The sequence below is a fragment of the Lissotriton helveticus genome, chromosome 6 (assembly GCF_964261635.1).
Source record: "Lissotriton helveticus chromosome 6, aLisHel1.1, whole genome shotgun sequence".
Lineage (NCBI taxonomy): Eukaryota > Metazoa > Chordata > Amphibia > Caudata > Salamandridae > Lissotriton > Lissotriton helveticus.
In genome coordinates this window covers 153,789,560-153,806,848 of record NC_136067.1, presented here as the reverse complement: position 1 = coordinate 153,806,848, position 17,289 = coordinate 153,789,560, and the positions used below count along the sequence as shown (strand labels likewise).

The following is a 17,289-nucleotide window of genomic DNA, read 5'->3' as shown; positions in this document are numbered from 1 at the left end:
TAGGTTTGGGTTTTGGGGTACAGGGGTATTTTTAGGGTGCAGGGCTAGGTTTGGGTTTTGGAATACAGGGGTATTTTTAGGGTTCAGGGGTAGGTTTGGGTTTTGAGGTACAGGGGTATTCATAGGGTTCAGGGCTAGGTTTGGGTTTTGGGGTACAGGGGTATTTTTAGGGTTCAGGGGTAGGTTTGGGTTTTGGGGTACAGGGGTATTTTAAGGTTTAAGGGCTAGGTTTGGGTTTTGGGGTACAGGGGTATTTTTAGGGTTCAGGGCTAGGTTTGGGTTTTGGGGTACAGGGGTATTTTAGGGTTATGGGGTAGGTTTGGGTTTTGGAGTACAGGGTTATTTTTAGGGTTCAGGGGTAGGTTTTGGGGTACAGGGGTATTTTATGGTTCAGGGCTAGGTTTGGGTTTTGGGGTACAGTGGTAGTTTTTAGGGTTCAGGGCTAGGTTTGTGTTTTTGGGGTACAGGGGTATTTTTAGGGGTCAGGGGTAGGTTTGGGTTTTGAGGTACAGGGGTATTTATAGGGTTCAGGGCTAGGTTTGGGTTTTTGGGAACAGGGGTATTTTTAGGGTTTAGGGATAGGTTTGGGTTTTGGGGTACAGGGTATATTTATAGGGTTAAGATGCGTTACTGTTTAAGGGTGTTGGGGTATTTTAAGGAGTAAGGGTGGGTTATGATTATGGGGTGCAGGGGTATTTAAAGGGAGCAGGGTGGGATTAGCACACGATATGAGACATGGCATGAAGGGCGGAATGTACCACACGCCCCCAGCGTTTGTCACGCCCCCAGCACACGCCCACAGCACAACGCAGACACGCCCGCAAGGGACTACTTTGCTGGCACGGTTCTTTTACCTTTTAAATGTATATGGTGGGCGTCTGCATAGCCTATGTCCTTCTGCTGCAACTGCCCTTTCCAACGCTGTATTGGGTGTTGTGATTGGTGCTGTGGTTCCTGAAATTATCCGCCTCAAAGGTTTGGGCTCTCTCTTTATTACATTAGTATGGATGCATATTATGTCTACCTTTGCATACCCTATCCCCTTAGCCGGAGTAATAGACAGAGTAGGGGGCGAGAGGTGTCCTGGAGCAGCTATACTTTCTCTGCTACAATCTCTCTACAACGAATACACATCACATGGCATGCCACCTCTCCACCTACCTCGGGGTATCCTTAACTCTCAGAGCACAATACCTGGCCTCTTGCCACTCACAATTCACCCATCTGTGCTTTTTCTCCCTGTGTCAATGGAGAGGGCTGCTACCAAGCACAGCCGAGTGGATCTCGTGTCTACATAGAAATGCGGGTGGTGAAATCTCATGCAGGTTTTGAAGCTACAATGGGCACTAATAGTAATGACCATCAGAACTGTCCTCCAAAGCCTTGCTCTCTGGAAGGACATTAAAAGTTTTATCTGCCCATTGACCCTGTATTCCTTCATCTGCCCAAGCACCTTTATGAAAATAGCAGAGTTTCCAACCATAACATGGACACTATTAAGATCCACAGTGAGGTGAAGGGACTCTAGGGCAACTTGTCAGTTCATAGAGACAAACGGAGTGAATTCCTCCACCATCATGGAGAGTGTCTACAAAGCATTTTCCTCCCAAGAAAACATTGGGCACGTGTATCCTACTTCTACAGCACTGAATCAACACAACCCAACACCTCCAGGAAAATGATGGATTTAGGCCCAGACCTCTGTACTGGGGTGAATGTATGACATTGTTCTGTATTCTGTCCATCAATTGTTCTTTTTGCATCCAGGATCCTAGGCATTAATGGCTGCAAAAACCTATACCTTCACTAATCCATTAGAAATCAGAGGATGAGCTTTTGCGTGCATAAGGCAGATGAGCTTTTAATTATAAAACGGTTAAATGTCGTCCTGATGGCACCAGGTAGACTTTCAACCTTGACAATCAGGTACTTGCCCATTGAAGAAGCCTAAGAGTGCATCTCCTGTACCCAAAAGGAGTTCTCAACCAGTGATGGGCATCAGCTCACTAGGAAAGGAGGAAGTCCCATATAAATTAAAGGTATATCCCTTGAGTATCAGATGCTAAAAAGAAGAAAACCTGATCAATCAATCAATTAATCAATCAGGAATTTATATAGTACAGCTACTCACCAGTCAGAGTCTCAAGGCGCTGATGGGGAGGGGATCTGCTGATCCATCTGGGTGTGGAGTTCCAGCCAGAGAGTCAGGTCTTGAGATCCTTCCTGAATTGGTACAGTGAGCGTGATTGCCTGGGGTGGTGGAGCAGGGTGTACCAGGTCTTGACAGCGAAGTAGAAAAAGGATCTTCCTTCGGTTCTGGTCTTGTGGATCCATGGGACAATGGCCAGGGCAAGTTGGGTGGAGTGAAGTGTCTGGCAGGTGCATGGAAAGAGAGGTGGTGGTTCAGATATGCTGGTCCTGCGTCATGGAGAGTGTTGTAGGTATGTGTGAGGATCTTGATTGTGTATCTCTCATTGTTTGGGAGCCAGTGGTATTGATGGAGGTGTTGAGTGATGTGGCTGTGGTGGGGGATGTCGAGGACCAGTCTGGCTGCGGCATTTTGGACTTTCTGAAGTTTCCTGAGCTGTTCCTGGATGATGCCGTTATAGAGTGCATTGCCGTAGTCTAGTCTGCTGGTGATAAGTCTGCTGGTGGGCGACCGTCTTTCTGGATTATATGGCGATCCAGAATGAGTGTCTTTTGGAGTGGGCGGAACATGTGGAAACAGGATGAGGATACAGCATTGATCTGATGGTTCATTGAGAGTGAGGAGTCTGGTAAGATGCCGAGGTTTCATGCATGATCTGTGGGGGTGGCAGAGCGGCGGACCACCAAGAGTCGTCCCGGGCTAAGTGGGGGGGTAGTAGGATGAGTACTTCAGTCTATTTCGAGGTGAACTTGAGGCAGCTATGTTTCATCCGGGTGGCCACCGCCTTCATCCCGTTGTGAAAGTTGGTTCTGAAAGTTGTAGGTTCGTTTGTGAGGGAAAGGATCAGCTGGGTGTCATTGGCGTAGGAGATGATGTTGAGTCTGTGGTTTCTGACGATGGCCACGAGAGGGGGCAAGCAAATGTTGAAGAGGGTGGGGCTCAGGTAGGAGCCTTGGGGCACTCAACTGCTGATCTCCGTAGATTCTGTGAGGAATGGAGGTACTCTGTCTCACTGTATTCGGCCAGTGAGGAATGAGTGGATACAGTACAGGGCCTTGTCGCAGATGATGGCGTCATGTAGTCCCGTGATTAGAGTGCAGTAGGAGACGGTAGCAAAGGTGACTGAGAGGTCCAGTGGGATGAGGGCTGCAGTTTTGCCGTGGTTGAGGAGGGAGCGGATGTCATCGGAGGCTGCGAGAAGAGCGGTTTCGGTGCTGTGTTTGCTTCGGAAGCCGGGTTGAGATTTGTTCAGGACGTGGTATTCCTCAATGAACTGCAAGAGCTGGGCGTTGATGGCTTTCTAGATGGACTTGACTGGGAAGGGGACGAGGGAGATGGGTCTGAAGTTCTAGAGGTCTGTTATCTGGGGTAATGTTGGTGGCTACTCTATGGAAGAAGGATACGGGCAAGGGTCCGGTGGGGCTCTGGAGTGGATGCTCTTCATGATCTTGAGTAGGTCTTCTGTGGTAAGTGAAGTCCAGTTGAGCAGGGTCTGTTGCGGTGTGGCATGGTTGCGTGCAGTGGTGATTGGTATTGAGGCAGGGTCTTGGGTGTCGAAGCTGTCGTAGATCTGCCTGATTTCGTGGATGAAGAAGGTGCCAAGTTTGTTGCAGAGGTCTTGGGAGGGTGGGATGTCTGTGGTCTCTCTGTTGAGCCTGGCGAACTCCTTGATGACGGTGAAGAGTTCCTTGCTGTTGTGTGCGTTGGCGTTGATTCTGTCTTGGAGGGTCATTTTCTTTGTGGTTTTGAGGAGGTGTGGTATGTGTTGATGGCGGCTTTGAAGGCTGCGTGGGTTTCCGGGGTTTTGTATTCCTCCATCTCTTCTCGTGTCGTCTACAGGTATTCATCAGTTAAAATAGCAATGCCACAGAGAATCAACTCATTTTCAGAAGTTCCTGCATTATATCATAACTAACATAATGCAAAGTGCCTTGGAGACAACTGGTGGAACTCAGCCATAAATGGTTAAGTATGACAATATTTAATGAGACCTTACTTATCTAAGGAAAGCCCCAGTGGGCTGTAGAACATCCTATTACCTCTACTTTATATGGTACTACCTTCTTGCAATTTATTGTATTCTATTATGTTATTGTCTACTAAATATTCGATTCAATTAATGGTCCTCTGATATCAGGTGCTTCCATGTTTGTGCCAATGTCAAATATTGATCCACGTTCACCAAAGCCATGGAAGATTTTTAAGATATCCACTTATAATACAGTGATATAAAATGTGTCTAAATGATGAGCAGTGTTGTCAGGGTAATCTGACAAAGATTGTGCACTCAGGGACAAAGCAAACACCTCCAACATGGATGCTGAGCTAATTATAGTGATATATCATGAAGAGACACACAGTGCTTTATCAAGCTCACTGCTGCCCCTGCACTGGAGGCGTTATATTTACATCTCACCTATCCACAAACTATACTTGGTACTTCCCAAATTTTGATCCTGTAAAGAAATAGAATCCAAGAGAAATTGTGAAGGCAATACGTTTTTTTTTGCAAAAACTTTAATATAATCCAGTTGAATAAATACCTACTGAGACATGCCTTCTTTAATAATGTAATTAGAAAAAGCTAGCCTAGATACCATGAAAAAAAATGCAAGGATGCACTTATTTTACTTACCTCCAGACACTTTTGAATTTTCTCCAGATGTGCATTGTTAGTCTGCAGCAACTCCAAGACCCCTGCTGCTGTGGTGGCTCTTAAGGCATTTGGCAGGTTTTGTGTCCGTTGCATTATCTCCTTCCATGCATAATCCACCTGAGAGAATAGCTTGGCTTCTGCTGGAAGCTGCCTAATAACATCAGAGACAAAGAACAAAATATAGATAATAAAGTCCACAAACATCACTGCAGGACTGAAAGGAGTAATCATGTTCTATGATAATTTCATATGATGCACAAATACAGAAAGAACATTGTTGTTTATTGAAGAGAACAGTCTTGAAAACATATTGGGACATTTGTTTTGCAAGATTAAACCACTTATAGATTTAAAACAAAACAACTGTGAATAGGTGGCAACAAAAACCTCAGGACCAGAAAAAACATGGGCAAGTAGTGGGGAAATCCGACTAAATATATTGTGCTGGAGAAGGTCCCTCCTTTTTGAAAGCACTATGTTGCTACTACATCACAGATGGTGAGTTTGCTAATATGGGTGCGCACATGTATGTGTGTGCTTGTGTGAGAGCTTGTGCCTCAGTGAACCCACAAGGCCCATTTCTCAGGAACACTGATCTGGATTCAAACCAGATGCAGACCTCTTCCTTGGCTCCTACAAATCGACAGTCTTCTTCTATAGTTATTGCAGCTTAAACCCCTCCAAACCATTCTTGCCTTACGTCCGCAAGTGGAGTTTCAGCTTCCTTGTTCCTAGGCATACCACAAATGGCATGCGGGAACTCTGTTTAGGTGGGTCTTACCAAGACTTCATTAGGCAGGCTACAGGATTGCTTTTCAGGGGACTTCCAGACTCACTTCCATCGGTGTCCCTCAAGATACTTTATGTTGCACACCATAACATCTATGTCCAAGCACCCAATCTTCTGGCCAAGGTCTATCTTGTAATTGACACAGGACCAAGCTGCATTACAAGTCCCCTGAGTTATGACACTGTAGACAGGTGTAAGGGCCATTTTGGAGCTGGCTCTGTTAGCTTAGAACAAATTACCATGAACTGTATGCCAACTATCTGATCCTTCGGCTGCCAGGTGGAGCGCCTCAACAGGAGACAAGATACCTCCAGGGATGTGTGAATGCTTTCTAAAAGCTTTTTCACATGACTTAGGACACAACTGTTTTCTGCATATGTGTGGAAATCACTGCAGTTGAAACATAATTGTTAATGCAGGTTGAGAGAGTTGATCACCTACAGATCCTGTGTAACTAGTAATCCAACTCATGTACCTTAAAGGTTTCCCAACCAAGAAAAACAGATAAGGCATTTCTCATCGTTTTTTTTTAACACTAAGCCTTGCTTTAGATTTGCTTTCACCATTTTTGGATTACCACGGTGTGGGAAAGGCAGGCCAGATAAAAATTAAATCTGATCCCACAACTGGAGTTTCAGCCATAATTGCCTCATGACATGGCCAATCAAAACTCTGTGCCCCAGGTACCCTCTACCTACCTTGAACAGATCAGTGGGTGATAATGAGGGTTTGCCGTAACCAAATGCTACAGACACCTCTGAAATTAAAATATACTTAGAACACATACCCCTGCACAAATGGCCCCAAGTGCCGTCTTCAGTGCAAGGGATGGACCATGCTATGGTATTATAGAAGGAAGCACAAGCCTCCTTCTGTAATTAAATTTGATGGAAGCTGTTGCAGCACCTGCACATTGCAAAATAGGTTCTCTCTGACTTGCATTAGTAAGTGGACGTGCCCCATGCAAATCATGGATGAGGCCCTTTGCCGTTAGCATGCCCCAATATATGGAACCTGCACCCTGTCAATTTACCATCCGTAGAAGCGGCAAATGAAGACCACCATTTGCATACTGAAGAGGCTTGGAAAGAGAACAAAAATATTCTCAAAAATGGTCATTGGGCAGTTCTCCCACACTAGTTCGGTCACAGACTACATTCCCTTCTGCCTTGTAGGGGGCGAGTTCCTTACATACTTCCAAAGAACAGCTGATGAAGAGTATCTACAGATTCGACCTGCACAGCTGCTTGCACTCCCATTATCTACAAATGCTGACCATACACTTGTACTGGAGGAGGGCTTTCACTCGCACACTGAGAGAACAGCAGACTGCCAGGACACCCACATGGGGTAGCAAGTAACACCACCTCACCACCGCACTGTGATGGTGCAAGTTGATCTTCTGGACTGTGTACTAGCATAGCCTGCCACTGCAAACATGAATGGGCCTTCAGGGAAGGAGCTTGAAGGTGGCCAGAACATGCTATTCTTCAATTTAGGCAATACAGACCATGCTGCCTCTAGTGTATTTTTCGATATTTATTAGGTACCTGAACCAAAAAGTTAATGTAACTGGGTCTGGATTCAATTGCACAGGTGAAATTTGCGATTATCACAAATTTTCCATTCAGTGACATTCAGAAATTCCACCAGATTTCACATTATGCGTTTTCATGGAACGTTTTGCACCTGAGAGCACACAACATGTAATACGGTTTCTCTAGATACCAGCGGGAAATTGATTTAAAGAGAAAATGCCTTGCATAGAATGTGTCTCCTGCTGCTATCTTCCAAAACGTTTTATTATGCAAGGTGCGAGTCCCAGTAAAAGAAAAGTGATACAAGATACTGGCAAGCCACATTTCGCAAAACAAAAGTGGACAATTCTACGATTTTGCACTATCCTAAATATAACGCAATCTGATAAACTGTCTTGATATCTTCTTAAAGTAGAAATGTTGTTTATTTAAACCAAAGCACAGGTGGTCAATATATTACAGAAACAGATGCTGTACCTTTGAATGTCCGGAGCCAGAAAGATTTGCTCAAGGTAGAGCCAGTTTCTTTGACAAGTCATCCATTCTTCCAAGGTATGAGAGAATAAATTCAGCTTACGATCCCACTCATCCACCGTGTTCTGGAAAAGACAGAAAAAGAGGGGTAAGTATTTTCTTGTTTGTCATGAAGTAGAAATCATGTTTCCTGGCCAGGGTCAGCAGGGGAGAGAATTACTGTTCTAATCAAATACCTAGCTTCTTAGATCTGTATAATCTGCAACATTTTAAATCGGAAATCTAAATTTTCTTGCCACTCATAGCACAGCATGGCTTTTGACAATTGAGCTGTGTATCAGTGAACGAATAGATGAGTGAATGGTTTTCATAATCTCTTTGGATCAAAGAACAGGTTGGAAGATTAAAGAAATCAGTTCTTCCTTAATCACGTTAATGATAGGAATGTTCAGCTCTAGGCTGAGGCAGATCCACCAAAGAAAGCTCTATACTCTTTAGCTTGGCCATTTCTTTTAAGAGGGTGTTTTCTGACATGGCTCTATAGACTGGGCAGCTGACCTTAAACTGAACTCTGGTGACCACAGGAAGCTAATGGAGGCATTTCTAGAGGGACTTTGAGCTTTGGGGATTACCAACAGCTTATGGTGTCATGAGTGTTTGCTATTATTGATATCAGCCAGGTGTGCAGGTACATTGCATTGGCTACCAAGTCTCTTCAGCAGATGTGTTTTGGACTCTATAGTAGCGTAAGTGGATGGTGGTAACCACAGCATATGTCTCTGGAAGTGCCTTAGCTGCTGCTGTCCACAGCTTCAAGACTGCCTACAAATATTGAGTTTATTGGCTTGTATCTGTCCTTTTTTAAATTGATCCACTCACATAGATGATAAACAATTCAAAACCGAGAGGGCCTCACGAGCACACCAGAAGGTTACTTAAATCACCACATCATGTGTTGTTGTGGTAAAGTGTGATTGATTGCACAAAACAAATTTTTAAGAAATGTGTGATTTTATGACTATATGGATTATGAAACATTTCAGAAAACAGGTGCTGATTAAATTCTTGCAAGTCCAAGACTTTCCTCTGATTTTTACCTTAGCATTTTTGGCCAAAGGCGCTATGGGCTATAAAACGTATTGCTATTTTGTTTGCATTATGTCACAGTTGAATATGGACAAATTGTGGAATGCCGTTAAATTTTGTCCAGCTGTGTAGAAAGGACTGACATATCTTTCCTACGGTGCAGTCAAATCCTATACCACTCACAGTGACTGGTTGATCTAGGATAGCTTGTCAGACAAGACAATTCGTGGACCGTTCTGTGGCATGCAGGTGTCCAACATGCCTCTCACCACTAGTACAACCAATGTCAAGGCTTTTAGCCATAAACCTGGGACTATGATATCCCTGTGATCCACTCTTGGCATGATTACTAATGTTCATCTGCCTGTTCGTAGAGATAGAAGGGCTTTTTTAAACAACATGTTGAATAGTTAGCACTCTGATCATCATATTTTACTCTTATGATTTAACTAGAATTCTGCATTTTGGGAGATTCACAAGAATCCATAGGTTCACTTAAGGCAATCTGTATATTCCAATATGTACTCCTCTAGACCTACTCAATCAACAAACAGGCATTATTATGAACAGTTTAAATTACAGGTTTTTTCAACTTTAAAATTATGACAAAATGATTCACCACCTAAGGATTGAAATCTTTGTCTTGCAGGTGTTCGGGCGGGCACACTGCCCATTGAGCGATCATATGGGGTTTTCGGATTTGAAATCAAATAGAAAAAAACATCAATCTATTAAGCATGGACTGGTTGTAGCGCTGGGACACATTAGTATATTACCCTGTCTACTGCTCATCATGCAGGTCATCCATCCATTCCAGCTCAAGTAACATTCAGAAGAGCCAGTATCCAGTAGTCAAGTTCACTGCCCAATCCACCCCACCGGACTTAGCCAAACTTAGATCTCAGCTCAGCAACCTACCCAGCCCAGCTATCATACACGTCTAGTCAAGAGCACAGCCATGCTCAGAACATAGCTTATTGAAGTCCATCTCAGAGCCCATCCAAGGGCATAGCCCTACTTAAAACCCACCACAGCCTAAGTGATTTCAAGACTCACCTAGCACAAGAGATTCCTAGCCCGCTGTTCACCCCGAAGCCCAATCTAGCACCTGTGGACTGTTGCAATTATGCATCACATGAAAATGCTTGGGACTGTGAACCCTTATCCCCAACACTGGTGGTTATGAACTCAAATGAGGGTATTGCAATTTATGTATGGATCTAGTACTTCCTTGCTTTGAGATAATTTTAAAAGGGCAACTTTATTTAAAAAAAGTAGTACCATTTGCGTAAGAAGCTGAACTAATTCCTTCGCCTTGCTATCCCCACAGACAGACAGGCTTCTAGCCAATTGGTACCACATGCTATAATGTTGTCAATTAAGCATATCAAGAGACAGTGCACACAGCAACATTTGCCTAATATTGCAAAATGAAAAAGACGTATTTTTTAATCACAATCTTTACTACTCCTGCGTGTGGCAGTTCTGACTCACTGTCAAGATAGGACTGATGATCTACCTCTTCTGGGATTGACTTTGTTAGGGCACTGAATATTTTTCCCTCCCTCCCCCTGTCGCACTCACCCCTTCCCCCCCTCCTTCCTACGTCTCTCACCTTTTCTTCCTCTTTCATTGTGTTACTCATTTTAACGAAATTTGTAATTATTATCATTGCCTGTAACATTGTGTAACCAAATGTAAAGCACTCTGATACCTACGGGTATAGCCAGCGCTATATAAAACTCATAAAATAAAATAAATAAATAAAATAAAATAAATATTTTGTTGAAAAGGCCATTAGTTTTGTAGGCAATTCACAAGAGACACTAAACTATTCTTGTATTTCAGGATATGGCACGGAAGTGCTTTGTATTAAATCAAGTAAGTCGCTATGAGAAAAGCTGTGTGCTGCACCCTCAATCCAGTTATTTAGGGCTGGATGGGCTGCAGATGACTCAGTTGCTTCCAGATGTGTAGTAGCCCATCATTCTATAGCTCTCAAAGAATTTCCTTCTTTAGGCCAGCTCAGCCCTGTCTCAGAAAAAAGAAGTAACTTGTGCTTATTCCCTCACAACAACAACTTACAAACGTGCAAACTGTAACATAAAGAAAAAACAAAGCAAGACATAACAGATAAACGCATAAATAAATTGTTTAAATAACAAATAAATTATTTTTGAAATTCATTAAAACATGTATTTCATTGGCTAATGTGCTAAAAATAACAAAACGTACACAAATAGGGTCTAACGAATGTGTGCAAAGTGAGGTCATCAGGGAAAGGTCTTAGGTGCAGGGTGTGGCAGGTGAATGCATATTAACTCAGATAGGTGAAGAAAAAGTGGGCAGGGCAAGATAGTGAAAAATCACATAGATGCTAGGCACAGGAGGCAAGCATTAACCCGGTCTTCAGCCCTCTGGCAATGAACAGCAATCATGTCAAATGTGAAGGCTGCATGATGATATTCAGCACTCTCTCAAACAAACCCCCCAAGCCACAAAAAAGAAGCAGCCAGCAGTAAAAACATTATAGTGGGTGGATATATAGGTTGTCAAAACCAACAGGAGTGGCATGGTATTGGGGAGATAAGGGAATTCTAGAGGAAATATTAATAGTTCTGTCAAAGAAAAAAGTGTAAATCTAGGGCTCTATAGGATTTCCCTTAATCAGGAAAAACGATTTTCATCCCACAGATTAAAAAAAGGAGAACATTAGTAGAGGAATCATTATTACAAGAACCATAAAACATTATTGTTTCTTATTCTATATTTTGAAATCATCATTTTCAGAAATACATTGAAAAAGATTCTTTATTTCTAAACAGAACTAATTCAATTCACTTTACCTTAATTGGTCCGGCATAGCGAGATCCCTTAATTGTAGAAATGATGACCTGACTCTCTTCTAGCTGAACCATTATATCTTCAGCAGATGCAATAATCATCATGGGCGAATTGTCTGAATGGTGGACAGCCAACTGGAAGTCGGTCTTGCTCCAGAGGCCAATAACCTTGTTCAGCATTCCTTCAAGCGTGGCTTCATTGGTGGCTGTGGTCGAGATATCACTGATTTTATCTTTATGCTGAAAAATCTAAAATTGAATATCAAATTACTTGGTGCCCTTTACAATTTTAGTTGTAACATGTATGGAAGTGCGCAGGACTCCAATTCTCAGGTCCTTATATAAATGTTATCAATGTAATAATTTTTGTGAAATATCTGTCAATAAAACCATACTTAAAACACTAACTTCTTTACCACAACAAATGTTTTTATTAACAACATTTTAATATTATATGCAATCAAAGTAAACAATCCAGTACATTGCTACAGTGTACCTTTCAGATAGAAAGCAGAAGTGACAGTTCTAAACTTTTTAGCTACCTTTTATCGACTCCTAAAGTGCCTTAAAACATAAGGAAATGCCTCTTTAAGTTTGGCCTCTTCAAAACTCGGAGAAGGAGAGTAGTAACTTTATCAGCTGTAACTATAACCCTATATTTTTCATATATAAAGTTACTACAGGATTCGAAATTCACAAAAACTGCAAGGCAATGCATTACAAAATCTACAAAAATCATAGATTTGTGTGTAGACATATATGCATAGATTCATCAACCGAAATTGCGATCGCAATAGCTGCGATCGCAATTTCAGCTCCCGCAACTCATGAACCCAAAAACCATCAAATTGCGAATTCGCAAACATAAATTCGCAGAATCAAGGTGGAACCCCCATTGCAAATCTGTAACTGCAAATTTCCACATTTTCTGCAAATTATTTTGCGAATTCGCAAATAAATCGCAAATGCAATGCATCAAAAATCGCAAATTGCGAAAAACACCAAAATCGCAAATTGCGAGTCGCCATTTAAGGAGAAGTCAAACCAGGTGGTAACCATGAAGTACAATTGTGGAAAAATAAAAAAAGTCAAACGAGAAACAGGTGCGGGGTAAATCAAACACACTTAAGGAGACACAGTAGGAGCATGAGGACATTCACAATGCCAGGTCTCTATATCATGGCAAGGCGGCTGAGGCTCCAGGCTGCAGCCCGGAACCGACGCAGGATCCAGGTGCGCACACTCCCGGGCCAGACTGAAGAGGAGATCTACTCCAAATACAGGCTAAATGGGGCAATGATAACTAAGCTCATCAGAGACCTTGACCCCCTGATGCAGCACCCAACAAGGAGGACCAATGCCGTGCCCACCCATGTCCAGGTCCTGTGCTGCCTGCACCTCCTGGCCTCCGGAAGCTTCCAGGGGATAGTTGCATATGCAGGGGGGATGTCCCAGAGCACACTGTCACGCTGCCTACGGAGTTTCCTGGACGCCATGCTGAGCCGGATACACCACTACATAACCTTCCCAACAACCCAACAGGACTTAACCCAAACAAAACTGGACTTCTATAACACCGCCCAATTTCCCCATGTAATTGGCTGCATTGACTGTACCCTCATCCACATCTGTCCACCCGCTGAGACAGAATACATGTACCGGAACCGCAAGTCATACCACTCACTCAACATCCAGATGGTCTGCAATGCGAAGACCATCATCACCGACATTGTGGCCCAATACCTGGGGAGCATGCATGATTCTTTCATCTTCAGGCACAGCGGCATACACACCCGCTTGGCCAGGGGTGACTTTGGCGAAGGACATCTCCTAGGTAAGTACACATGCCCACATACAGTATGTCAAGACCATGTAGCTGCGCATAACTGGCACTGACCCTCTGCTCATATCCTTCAGGTAACAGCACCTACGGCCTCTGTGAGTACCTCCTCACCCCATACCTCAACCCTGCTACACCACAGGAATGGCATTACAATGCTGCTCACATACACACAAGAAATGCCATTGAGCGGACATTTGGGGATTTTAAAGAGCCGATTCCGCATTCTACACAAGACTGGTGGGGCCCTCAAATACCAGCCTGAGGTCTGCTGCCGCATCGTGGCCGTGTGTGCCATACTCCACAATATTGCCACCAAGCGGAGGATACCTGTGGAGATCTCTGGTAGTGAGTCGGAGGGGGACAACCGGCCACCTGCACATGTGCATCATGCACGCGGGGAGAATCCTGCAGAAGGACACAGACGCCGCAACAACATCACACTGAACTATTTCTAGTGCACCCATACCCCTCACACAACACTGCACTCATGCATGCCACATGAAAGAATGACATGAGGAAGATTTCTGTTACAAATAAATTCTTATTCTTATGTTGAACAAGATCTATAACTTTTTTAATTTTTCAAACAACATAACTACTGTATTGCGTCATACAGCCTCTTGTATGCAGAGCAGGCGTGCTCGGTACATCAGCATGGCACTGCTGGTAATGTTCAGTCATTCACTGGCGCCTCCTGCCGGATGCACTCTGTCGCCTCTCGAACTCCACGTTGGGAGTATCTGGCCGTGATGCTGCACTGGGCCTGGTACTGCGGCACCTTTCTGGTATCACCGGAACAGACAGGCTGCTCAGGCTCGATGTGCCCTCACTGGCATCATTACACCCCCCCCCGCCTCCCCTCCTCGCATGGCCATGGCCACACACCTGTTGGTTTTGAACTGCGGTGGTGAACTGTTCCAGGGCCCTTGCTACATCTTGGCAGCATTGCACCATTTGTATTTGCATTGCCAGTGACTGGCGCGATAGTTGAGATGTTGCGTTCCCTATCAGGTGGTTCGACCGGGTATATGCCGATAGCCGGGTCAGCAGCTGGCGGTGGCGTCGGCGGGTGATGTCCTGCTGCGCCACCATCGGTTGGCTGTTCTCCTTCAATGCAGCCGTTAACTCCTGCACACTTTTGGTAAGCTGATATATATTGCGTGCAGTCTTGTACAGCTGCAGCTGCATGGCTGCCATGTGCTGTGCCTGCTTGTGGTGCACAGCTAGCATCTGGGCTTCGATTCCTAGCCCTAGATCTTGGGCCTGTTGCTCCCTGTCTGCTCGTGTGGCCACGTTGCGCTGCTGCCTCAACCGGCCGCTTGCCTGCGACCGCACAGTGGCTGTGCGGCGTGTCTGCCTCCTGGGTGGTGGTGGGGCCTGTTCCACTGCCATGTGTGACGCCTGGGGTGGTTGCACTCCTCCTGTGGCCGCAGGGGTGGCCCTGTCCATTTGGGAAGGTGGTGGTACTGGTGCAGGTGCAGGTGTATGTGACGGTCCAGGTTGTGGGGCTGGATGGCTCTCTCCCTCCATCTCCTCTGGAGTCTCCTCGATATGGAGTGCCTCGCTATCTGAGGTCTCTGCATCTGCAGCACCTGTGATGTGAATGGGTGCATGATTAATTATATGAATCTTGCACAAGGGGTGTTGCAACATGCATGCAGGCTTGCATTCCCAGACTGGCTTTAGGGATATGTTACACTTGACAGTTCTGGCTGTGTGTGGCTATCAGGGAACATTGTCACACTACAGGTCCTACAATGCAATAGGGCGTTTCTGATGTACAGGGACTGCATTACTGGGGTTATCAAATGGCTACCTCTGGGGGCATGGGCATTGTTAGGGGACGGGGTCGCAGTTGCATGGCTCTTACCTTGTGATTGTTGTGTGGGTCGGGAGGTGTCCAACTGAGTGACCCCCTCGCAGGCTGCAGGGTTGATGGTGTCTTCAACCAAGTCCTCGAGTGGTGTGTTGGCGCCAACTGTGGGGTCTCCTCCTTCCGTGGCAAGTCTCTCCCCCAGCCTCTCTGCTATGCGCTCCTTGGCACGACCTCTGAGGTCATACCACCTCCTCTTTAGGTCATCGATTGACCGCTGGGTCACTCCTACCGCGTTTACCTTCGCCCTGATGCGCAGCCAAATGCGCCTTTTGTCAGCCTCGGGCACCTTCCTGGATAGCTTCCCAGAAAGCTTGTCATGGTCCCTGCTGACTCCCTCAATCACGTACTCCAGCTCCTGTTCGGAGAACTTGATTTTTCTTTTCCTGCCAGTTTCACTGGATCCTGCTGCATCCTGGGACATTGTGGGTTAAATGTATGTTCTGTTGTGGGGCTGCAGGGTATGTCTCCTAGACCTCAGTGCTGTGCCTCCTCCTCTCTCCAGCTCTGTGTTCCAAATGAGTAAGGGAACTGCCTACTTCATGGTTGTGATCTCATCATTGTGCTCAAAATGGGACTTCCCGTTTTTGCGATCTCGCAATTTGCGAGATCGCTATTTGCGATTTCGCTAATTGCGAAATCGCAATTTTGGGTTGGGAAAACTGATGATTCTGCGAGTTTTTAGCGATTTTTGTAAAATCGCAATCGGCGATTGCGGCCGATTGCGAATCGCATTTTTTGGGCGCATTTTTTGATGCATCCCATTCTGCGAATTCCAATTTGCGATTCTGTATTTTTTTGCAAATTGGAATTTGCTGAATGGGTGCTTGATGCATCTGGGGGATACTCTTAAACCATCCAATTTGCCACCAGAGGAAAATTGGACTATAGTGTAAACTCACTTGAACTCTGCCCCCCCCCCATGAAGACTCTTTCCAAACGAAAAAAATCCTTCCTCTAAATTTTCTAAAGATATGGGTATATTAGGGAATTTTTCTTTTACAACAAATGTGTACACCAATGCCTTTAAATACTACTATAAAAAATAATTAAGAATATTCATGAATGTATAGAACGTTACAGCTTTGTGGGAGTTTCCTGCTTTTGCAATAGATACTCAAATATCTGTCCCATAAAGGAGCACCTATGTTCTTAACCCTAACAGTAGGGCATAGATGCATCAAGCTAAAAACCGGTCGCAAATGGGCAGATTCTCAGAATCTGCCCCTTTGCGACCGGTATTTTTGCATTTGGGATGCATCATCCCAAATGCAAAAATCGCAATTTAAGAAATCGCGAAATTACGATTACTTAAATTGCAATTGCATTTAAGGAATCTCAAATTGAGATTCCTTAAATGCAATGCATTAAAATAAAAAAAATTGCGATTTCGCTAATAGGGGTAGCAAATTACCATGAAGTTGAACTTCAAGTTCCATTTTATACACAAACATGCCCTTAGGGCATGTGTGTGTGCAAGATGTAAGAAAAACCAAAGGAAATGATGGACGGAGCGTTGACAATACAAGCACTCACCCCCAGTCAACTGATCTGGGTTTAATCCATCACCGTTCTTTAGCCCACTCTGCCACCCCAGTTCAGACATAGCCTTATGCAAATCAGTCTGACCCTGTGCCTCATGGGAACAGTCCAGCCCGAACTGCTAAGTGCAAGATGTACCCATATGCAGATTTCAGGGGTGCAACAGGGTGTCCTTTTGACACCCTGGCACCCTTGAAATTGCAATCTCAATTTGCGATTCTCTAATTGAGAATCGCAAATTGAGAATGTCTTCCCATTCATTCCTATGTGCCTCTAGGCCCATAGGAATGAATGGGGAGGTATTCCTTAATTGCGACTCGCAATCTGCGACTCGCAATTAAGGAATGTTAAGAAACCGCAATTTTTTTAGCAAGTTCTTCATGCATAGCCTTTTGCTATTCCTTATTAGCGAATCCTTATTTTTCGCTAATAAGGAATCGCAGAATGGATGCTTGATGAATCTATAGGTAAATGTATAATTGGCGAAAATCACTG

At 44.5% G+C, this 17,289-nt stretch overlaps 1 protein-coding gene across 1 annotated transcript in view; it reads right to left on the bottom strand.

Moving 5' to 3' along the window:
* Window positions 1-17,289, bottom strand: part of DNAH14 (dynein axonemal heavy chain 14) — a 1,144,348-nt gene that overhangs the window by 810,578 nt on the left and 316,481 nt on the right. The window contains exons 22-24 of the mRNA XM_078647362.1: window positions 11,540-11,785; window positions 7,611-7,732; window positions 4,785-4,956 (exon numbers count right to left, since the gene is read on the bottom strand). Coding sequence (XP_078503488.1) covers window positions 4,785-4,956; window positions 7,611-7,732; window positions 11,540-11,785 — 540 coding nt within the window. The remainder of the gene's footprint in view (window positions 1-4,784; window positions 4,957-7,610; window positions 7,733-11,539; window positions 11,786-17,289) is intronic.